Source organism: Bombina bombina, chromosome 7 (assembly GCF_027579735.1).
Source record: "Bombina bombina isolate aBomBom1 chromosome 7, aBomBom1.pri, whole genome shotgun sequence".
In the NCBI taxonomy this organism is placed as follows: Eukaryota; Metazoa; Chordata; class Amphibia; order Anura; family Bombinatoridae; genus Bombina; species Bombina bombina.
In genome coordinates, this window is record NC_069505.1 from 204063902 (window position 1) to 204074157 (window position 10256).

The 10256-nt window shown below is 36.5% G+C and overlaps 1 protein-coding gene across 1 annotated transcript; it reads right to left on the reverse strand.

The window, feature by feature from the left end:
- Positions 1–898: 898 nt before the first annotated feature.
- On the reverse strand, positions 899–7537 carry FGF19 (fibroblast growth factor 19). Its single transcript, XM_053689333.1, has 3 exons — positions 7306–7537; positions 7073–7176; positions 899–1210 (listed from the first exon to the last, which is right to left on the reverse strand). The coding sequence occupies exons 1-3, from the start codon at positions 7535–7537 to the stop codon at positions 899–901; spliced, it is 648 nt and encodes a 215-aa protein (XP_053545308.1).
- Positions 7538–10256: the final 2719 nt, after the last annotated feature.

Below are 10256 nucleotides of genomic sequence, written 5' to 3' on the forward strand. Positions count from 1 at the left end.
AAAGTTTAACATAGGAGCTGGTCTCTTTGTGCTTCCTTAGTCGTAAAGGTCTCACACAATTGTGCCCATTGACCTGTGTCCCAGCCTGCACACTATCTAATTACCTGAAGTGTAGTATAATAACTTTGATGGTCACTTTGCACGCCCCTCTAACATGAAAAGGGACACATTTTGTTCTCAGACTTTGTATGGCACATTTTGTGAAACTTTAGACTCCAGTATTACAGATTAAGAAGCAGGTTTTGTTTTCCACGAGATTCCAATTTGTGTCTTGAAATAAACTGCCGGCTTTAGCATAGGGGGAAGCAAAATGAAGTGAATTTACCATTTTTGTTCTACACCTGATGGCTAATAAATAATCCACAAGGATTTACTTTACTAGCTCCCCCAGACTGAAAATATCATTTTATAAACAGCTTTTCCTAGTAATGTCACAGAACAGCCTATACATCTCCTAGTACAGTTTCTGCATAGATGAACGAGGCGAGTAATAGTGCGGAACAAGGATTTTAAGCTGATAGGGAGTGCAATGTATAGTTTTATCTTGTGCTGACTTAGAAAGATGTGATTTACCTCTTGTTAGTATGCTATATTGCCTAATGAGAAGATCAGCCCTGATTTAATCCATAATGAATTAGTCCAGCGATGGTTCTTGCATGTGCAGTTACCTTGATATCGCTTAGTAGTTAACGTCTAGCATGAAAAGCAGACTGACACCAAAAGCAAATGTTTGCCGGTAGCCATAGATGTTTACAAGGTTGAACGCTTTTGGCACACACCAGTTCATTGGGGTCTTCCAATCAATAGAGCCATCAAGTTGACTGTGGATTTTGACTCTTCCACATAGCAGTGCCTGTAGTATTTAATAGTCTCAAATAGTCTAAATATATATACATTTTTACTTATTATAACTTGCGAGATCTTCAAGTCCAAAAACATCCATAGTGTCAATAAAAGGAGCTATTTTTTCTTTAAATTGATGAGGATATTCATAGTCTTTCTCATCAGGTGAACTTATGTCGTCCAAGGGAAACCAGTTCCTCACGGGGAGGAAGTGGGAGAGCGGCAGGAATCCCTTTCCTCTGTTTTGCTGCCTTTGCTTGTCCTTAATTAGGGACACTGCTATCCCATGTTTGTGTGATTTATACATGTTGTATCCATCCGGAAGCAGTTCCTCTTTAAATGAACAGTCTTCTGGGGAATATTTGTCCTGTGAAGATAAGAGATAGGAATTAACCTTTTTGATCTCAAAAGAAGATAGTTTTAGGCCAAAAAAAGTGTTTAGAACAGACATGGGGGGAAGAGTTTTGAATGCCTAGGGCAGCACAAAACCTAAATAGGACACTGGTTACACAGTTAGCTGTTACAATTTAGACCAGTTGAACATCATTTCCTTAAATAATTATACTAATGTGCTTATTTAAAGGGTTGTGGAAATGATGTGTTAACATTAAAGGGAAACACTGAAGCCAAATGTTTTCTTTCGTGATTCAGATAGAGCATGCAAATTTAAGCAACTTTCTAATTTACTCTTTTTATCAATGTTTCATTATTCTCTTGCTATCTTTATTTGAAAAAGAAGGCATCTAAGCTTTTTTTTTTTTTTTTTTTTTTGGTTCAGTACTCTGGACAGCACTTTTATATTGGTGGGTGAATTTATCCACCAATCAGCAAGAACAACCCAGGTTGTTCACCAAAAATGGGCCGGCATCTAAACTTACATTCTTGCGTTTCAAAAAAAGATACCAAGAGAATGAAGAAAATTTGATAAAAGGTGTAAATTAGAAAGTTGCTTAAAATTGCATGCTCTATCTGAATCACGAAAGAAAAAAATTTGGGTTCACTGTCCCTTTAATGCATCACTTCTATCCCTAGATGTATAAAATATCTATCTATTTTCTTTTTCAAAAGTTCATGCTTAGTGCTAAATAGAGCTGGGTCAAGCTTTTTAATTAAAACAAAACAAAACACAACAGATCAGTTCATCCACTCATAGGCTGCCTTATCCAGCCTATAGTATGACTGAAAGTGAGCTCCAGTTTGCTATGATGAATACAAAAGCCATTGGCTTGCATTTATTTCCCCTTTTTCATGTTTAACCCCTCACTTCCCATGTTTAATGATAATACAAGCAACTGCCTGGGTTTTCAGTAATACACATCAGCCTGGACGGTGAGTGGCTGTATAGATGATTTCTTTTTTTAATTGGAGGATGGAATGGATTGAAATAAAGGTAGTCTACCATCATTATTTTGTAAAAGTAAACAAACAAACAAAATACAGTTATTCAAGTGTGACTGAAACTAGTGCTTTAAAGGACCAGTCAACACATTAGATTTGCATAATCAACAAATGCGAGATAACAAGACAATGCAATAGCACTTAGTCTGAACTTCAAATGAGTAGTAGATTTATTTATAACAAATTTCAAAGTTATGTATATTTCCACTTCCCCTGTACCATGTGATAGCAATTAGCCAATCACAAATGCATATACGTATAGTCTGTGAATTCTTGCACATGCTCAGTAGGAGCTGGTGACCCAAAAAGTGTAAATATAAAAGATTGTGCACATTTTTTTTAATGGAAGTAAATTGGAAAGTTGTTTAAAATTACATGCTGTATCTGAATAATGAAAATTTAATTTGACCTGAGTGTCCCTTTAATGTTCCATGTCTCATTTTTGGCTGCTAACTGACTGACAAAGAATGCTGAACTAAGATCACTCATATTTAAAGGACCATAATAATGAAAAAATGATATACTCTAATTTGTTAGAGAATGTAATTTCAACAGCAGCAATGCCCCAGCTCTATGTGTTTAACCTTAACAAAGGGGTAAACACATAGTTAAATTACCACTTGGGACCAGCAGTGCCCTGTTACTGGCCACCCAATCAGCAGCGGTAGTCTTACAGCTGGGTCATCATCAGTGCTCACCAGCTCCTGAGTGCTACTTTAACTGTGTGTTTAGAGAATTAGAGTATGTAAATGATTCATTCTGAATAGTTTGTGTTTAGATATCCTGTGCTGCAAATATATAGACATATTAGGTGATCTATATAAAAACGGATGTATTCTATATTTTTGAGTAGTACACACAATGCACCTGTCATGCCAATACAAACTGCACTCTTATAAAAATGATACAAAACTGCTCTTATATTGTCCTATTTGTAATAAACCACATTATATGAAAGTGACTTAATGCTACTTTATTTCAATCTGCATTCTTTTCTACAATCAAACCCCATTTCCTTGCTAGAAACAAATGTATATATAATTGTGACAGCTCATCTTTGATTTCATTTCTATAAATTATTTTAGTTTTATTTTAACAAATTTGACTTAGAATATGTTGTATTAAATTGTTTTATTTTTTTTCTGTGTGATTTTTGCTGAATATTTTTTTTCCCACCACTGTGTGGAATCTGTCTAAATATTAATCATATTTATCAGTTTGCACTTTTTATTTATTATTACTAATATTACTAAATGTTTAGAATTTAATGTATTTTCCTATCTGTTGCATAGACCTGTTTCACATGTGTTTTATTTGACCCTGAGTTCATTCACCCATTGTTACTGAGCCAAAAATAAACTGCAAGTTGTAAGAAAGATTGTGCAAAAGGTAAAATAAAGAGGTCAAGTGGTAAATGAGTGTAGCGAACGTCTAACTGATATGTGATATGTAAAATGCCAGAGTGCCATTCTGATGTGGCAGATTATTGACCTTAAAGGGACACTAAAATGAAAATGTATTTCCACATAAAATATTTAATTATGTATTTGAAAACAATTTGCCTGATTTTTCTGTTATTTAAATAATGAAACATTTGTAGTTTTTCCAGTAATCCCAGAGAGACTAGAGTGCATTCAGTGGAATGCAGAACCCTTACACTCCTACCTGTTACGCAGTGATTGGTTGATATGTGCAGGTAGCTCTAAGCCTTTAATACCAACTTCAAAAGAAATAAAATATACAGGATGCACAAAATTACTGGCACTAGTGGAAAAAGGTCTTTGGTTCAAATATCATTTTTAAATATTTTATTTTTTTTGGCACCAAAGATTTGTTTAATATTAAAATGTTGTCACAAGTTAGAGCCTTGTTTTACTGCACTTTTTTGCCCCTTTAGTCTTGACGCTTATCCCATTACGAATACTGCATGTGAGAAAATGAAAAGTGTTTTTAAATGTGTAAAAGATAAAATTGTAAGTTCTATGAAGGGCCTTGGCAAATTCCATGTCACGGTCCTTGTGCCCTCCGTGAATGCTTGATCCTTACAGTACCCCTGCTCTGTCTGCTGCCCATTTCACAATCTGCTCATGTAGCCTCATGTTTAGTCTTGATTACTATGCCCCTACTGTTAGTGATTCAGCTTACACATTCCTCACTCACTGGTGCAACTTTACTCACATTGTCAAGTTATCTTCTTTGAATACATTGTTACTGTGGTGTCCTGACCTCGTTATTCCTACTCACTGTCACATTGCCTCATACTCACTACTACTACTCACTGGCACATTACTTCCTGCTTGCCCCTATTCCCCAATACCACATTGCTTAATATGCACCGCTGCTACTCACTGTCACATTGCTTCCTACTCACTGTCTACTACTCACTGTCAAATTACTTCATACTCACCCCTGTTACTCACTGTCACATTTCATCATACTCACCCCTGCTAATCACTGTCACATTGTATCATACTCACCCCTACTACTCACTGTCACATTGCATCATACTCACCCCTACTACTCACTGTCACATTGCATCATACTCACCCCTACTACTCACTGCCACATTGCTTCATACTCACCCCTACTGCTCACTGTCACATTGCTTCATACTCACCCCTACTACTCACTGTCACATTGCTTCATACTCACCCCTACTACTCACTGTCACATTGCTTCATACTCACCCCTACTACTCAATGTCACGTTGCTTCCTACTCATCACTGCTACTCATTGTCACATTACTTCATACTCAGCCTTACTACTCACTGTCACATTGCTTCCTACTTACCCCTGCTACTCACTGTCACATTGCTTCCTACTCACCCCTGCTACTCATTGTCACATTGCTTTATACTCACCCCTGCAACTCTCTGTCACATTGCTTTATACTCACCCCTGCTACTCACTGTCACATAGCTTCATACTTTATACTCACCCTTGCTACTCATTGTCATACTCATCGCTGCTACTCACTGACTCATTACTTCCTACTTGCCCCTACTATCCAGTGCCACATTGCTTCCTACTCCCTCATGCTACTCACTGTCATATTGCTTCATACTCACCCCTGCTACTCACTGTCACATTGCCTTCTAGTCACCCCTGTTACTCACTGTCACATTGCTTCATACTCACCCCTGTTACTCACTGTCACATTGCATCATACTCACCCCTACTACTCACTGTCACATTGCATCATACTCACCCCTACTACTCACTGTCACATTGCATCATACTCACCCTTACTACTCACTGTCACATTGCTTCATACTCACCCTTACTACTCACTGTCACATTGCTTCATACTCACCCCTACTACTCACTGTCACATTGCTTCATACTCACCCCTACTACTCACTGTCACATTGCTTCATACTCACCCCTACTACTCACTGTCACATTGCTTCCTACTCATCACTGCTACTCATTGTCACATTACTTCATACTCAGCCTTACTACTCACTGTCACATTGCTTCCTACTTACCCCTGCTACTCACTGTCACATTGCTTCCTACTCACACCTGCTACTCATTGTCACATTGCTTTATACTCACCCCTGCAACTCTCTGTCACATAGCTTCATACTCACCCTTGCTACTCATTGTCATACTCACTGCTGCTACTCACTGGCACATTACTTCCTACTTGCCCCTACTATCCAGTGCCACATTGCTTCCTACTCCCTCATGCTACTCAATGTCATATTGCTTCATACTCACCCCTGCTACTCACTATCACATTGCCTTCTAGTCACCCCTGCTACTCACTGTCACATTGCTTCATACTCACCCCTGCTACTCGCTGTCACATTGCTTCATACTCACCCCTGCTACTCACTGTCACATTGCTTCATACTCGCCCCTGTTACTTACTGTCACATTTCTTCATACTCACCCCTGTTACTCACTGTCACATTGCTTCATACTTACCCCTGCTACTTGCGGTCACATTGCTTCATACTCAGCCCTGTTACTCACTGCCACATTGCTTCCTACTCATCCCTGCTACTGACTTTCACATTGCTTCTTACTCACCCCTTTTACTCACTGTCAAATTGCTTAATTTCTACCCCTGCTACTCACTGTCACATTACTTCCTACTCAGCCCTGCTACTCACTGTCACATTGCTTCCTACTCAGCCCTGCTACTCACTGTCACATTGCTTCATACTCACCCCTGTTACTCACTGTCACATTACTCACTGTCACACCCCTGCTACTTTGCATTCACCTGTCATGTTGCACATGTCTTCCCTTATGACAACATGCACTTTTTTACTCTTGCGATGCTAGCGTTCTTCAATCAGATGCATGACATTAATATTTCATTTATTTTATAGAAAATGTGTTTTATTTAATTGCATGTAGCATTATTTTATAGGTATATATGATGATATGATGTATGATATTAAGTAAATGCTTACATCCAATTGTATATTAATAATAGTGTGCATAATTAAATTTGTGCGTTATTCTTTTCAGATTAATATATCAGTGAAGGGACATGATACTCAGAAATGTTCTCTGTACCATTTAAAAGAGAATGTTTTGAAATGTATTGCAGTGCCTTTTTTATTTTAAATAGCTGTGCTAAATAGAACCAATTTATTTTTTTATGAATTTACCCTATCAGCCAATGAACAGTAGAGCCCTTTGACTAAGCTGCACACACGTTTCACATCAAATTTAAAACAGCTTTTACTTTACTCTTTTTATGCAACAAAAAAAATGTGCACATAGTCAAATCAACAGCAAAAGGAAAGTGAGTTGAAGATATATTACATGATGTTGCTATAAACCATTGATCTTATGGCTGAGGACACTTACCATTCCATAAAGTTTGCCATCAGCATCCATACACAGATACAGGGAGCTATGGTAACCTTTAAAGGCAACAATTCCAACTGCAACTGCTCTGATTTCAAGTAAACCTGGATAAACAGACACATACAGAAGTGTTAATGTACAATAGCTGGTGTTCTGTGTTTGTAAATGATGCTCTATAAGGAAGTAGCACAAACTATTGCTCATTATAAAAGTACAGTATTTCTTGCACTTACTTTGAGAACTTTGCTGACGATCTCCATCTACTCTGCCATCGTTGTGTATCCTGAGGAAGAAGCTTTCTTGTCCCTGTTTCCTCGCTGTATACAGGTGCCGCAACCTAATCGACTCTCCCCAGTCTTGCACGTGTGGTCTTGCATCAAAAAGTGCATAGTGTGAGCCACCAGGACAAAGTATAGGGTTAAAAGGGATGAAAGAAAACACAGTCTGCTTCAGCCTCCTCCACATTTTCCCACAGTTGAGAGCTCTCAAACACTCAGCAAATCTAAACTTCTAGAGACAGACAAGCAGTGCTTTTTTTAACCTAATTGCCTTAGGGCCGTAGTAAATACAAAGCCAATCCCCTGCCTTTTATAGGTCTCTTATCAGCTCAATAGATAAGGTCATTCTATTTTCATAGTAGTCCAAAGACCGCCCAGGAACATTGATTAGCATTACATCAGTCTAACAGGAGTATAATTCATTTTTTTTCCAATTAGCTGTTTTTATTATTTTTTTGTTTGCTTTATTACAACCTCCAAATTTTGTAATACTTAAAGTGACATTCCCAGCTTTAAATGGATTGTAGATATGAGGATAAGTAAGAAAAAAAGGTATAAAATGATTAACGTTGCAGCATCTTAGCTATATGTGATTTATGAAATTGTACATTCTAATCAGTTCTAAATAGACCATACTTTAGTGAGAGATTTCAGTTTTTATCCTTGGTATCGTAGGTGTATAACAACAGTGCACTATATATAATATATACAATATCAATTCTAGTTCCTGGATAATATTGATTTTTTTAAAACTGATATGAATGTAGACTAGTAAAGATTTCCAGCTCTGTAGGTGTGTGTATGTATGTATGTATGTATGTATATGTATATATATGTGTGTGTATATATATATATATATATATATATGTGTGTATGTGTGTGTGTGTGTATATATATATATATATATATATATATATATATATATATAATATATAAATATATATATATAATATATATCCCCCTGAACAAGTAATAAATTTGCAGTGAATGATTATAAAAAATGTCTTTTTTATAGTATTACCTTTTAATATTATATAAGTGGTGTGTGTATATATATATGTAAATATACTGTATATATATATATATATATATATATATATATATATATATATTATATATATACACACACAGTATATGAAATTAAACAAAAAAGAGAGATACAGATTGAAAAGATAATCTTCTTTATATCCAAAGTAAGGGAACTCAGCACTCTTTATATTTGAAAAGATAGGGCTTTCTATTTCCATTCTGTTACTCTTAGCCATCCACCTGTTGCAAATTATCCTCCTGACCGAGGTTGCTACAAACTCATCACAGTGCAATATACAAAATAGTGATTTTCACATATTAAATGTTTACCCTCTAAACCATAAAAACATTATAGTGTAATCCAACTTGCTTCTTGCAAGAATAATGCCCTTAAAAAGCGTGTAGATCTTGATACATAACAATTCTGCCTTGTTACAAATAAAAGCGTAACTATTGCTTTAAGAGAAGTGAAATCTTAAATTTCAAAACATATTAGATGCTCATTATCTTAATTTTATAGGCATCCGTTTTCATCAAAGGTAGTCCCACATATAATCAAAAAGAGGTGCACCTCATGTTAGTTGAGTTGTCATAGGCGATTTTAAGAAAAGCTGACTTAGTGATTTTTATGCCTGCTGATCGCGGTATCCACCGCACTTAAGGTCTATAGGCTCCTTCTTTCAAATAAGTCACTTTGCCAATTAATTTCCAATAGTTCTTAAAAGGTTATCCACATAAGATCAATCCTAGGGCAAGTCACTATAAGTGCACATATTACCTCCACCGGAGCTGCCTTATTCGTCCACTGCTCCCCAATGACTCATCCGTTATGCTGCTGACTGCGGTTTCCACGCTGTTTGAACATACAGCTCTGCAACAAACGCTCACCTGAGCTGATTACTGGTCTTTTAGAACATATTCATCTGGACAAGGTTAGATGCGCTCAGCCATAGAACGCCCGGTGTGCAACGTCATCCTTTGTGCTTCACGCGGTTACTTTTAAAACCCAAACGGATCCTATATTCTGCAGACTTGTGAGGCAATCTCCTCCTCAGTTCTTTATGCTTGCATCATTGGTAGTATCTTTACAAGTCCTCTCATGAAGACGTTTTGGCTGTAAATCTTGATACATAACAATTCTTCCTTGTTACAAATAAAAGTGCAACTATTGCTTTAAAGGGACAGTCAACCATAGAATTGTTATTGTTTTAAAAGATAGATAATCCCTTTATTACTCATTCCCCAGTTTTGCATAACCAGCACAGTTATATTAATGTACTTTTTACCTTTGTGATTGCCTTGTATCTAGGAACCTTCTTCCAGCCCCCTGATCACATGACTGTGACTGTTTATTATCTATTGTCTTAAATTTAGCATTGTATTGTGCTAGATCTTAAATAACTTTATGTGCCTGAACACAGTGTTATCTATATAGCCCACGTGTACTTTCTGTCTCTTTGTGTTGAAAAGAGATTTTAAAAGCATGTGATAAGAGGCAGCCCTCAAAGGCTTAGAAATTAGCATATGAGCCTACCTATGTTTAGTTTAAACTAAGAATACCAAGAGAAAAAAGCAAATTTGATGGTAAAAGTAAATTGGAAAGTCGATTAAAATTAAAAGTCCTATCTGAATAATGAAAGTTTAATTTATACTTGACTGTCCCTTAAGAGGAGTGAAATCTTACATTTCAAACATATTACATGCTCATTATCTTAATTTTATAACACCCAAATGTAAAAAGAAACCTTTTTTTTTTTTTAAAGTAATTCTTAACTTGATTTATGAATGAATGAAGATTTTTGCCCTTTAGCTGATGAAGAAGAGATGGTCCCTCTTACGTCGTGGTCTTATACAATACTCCTTACTCCTATAGGACC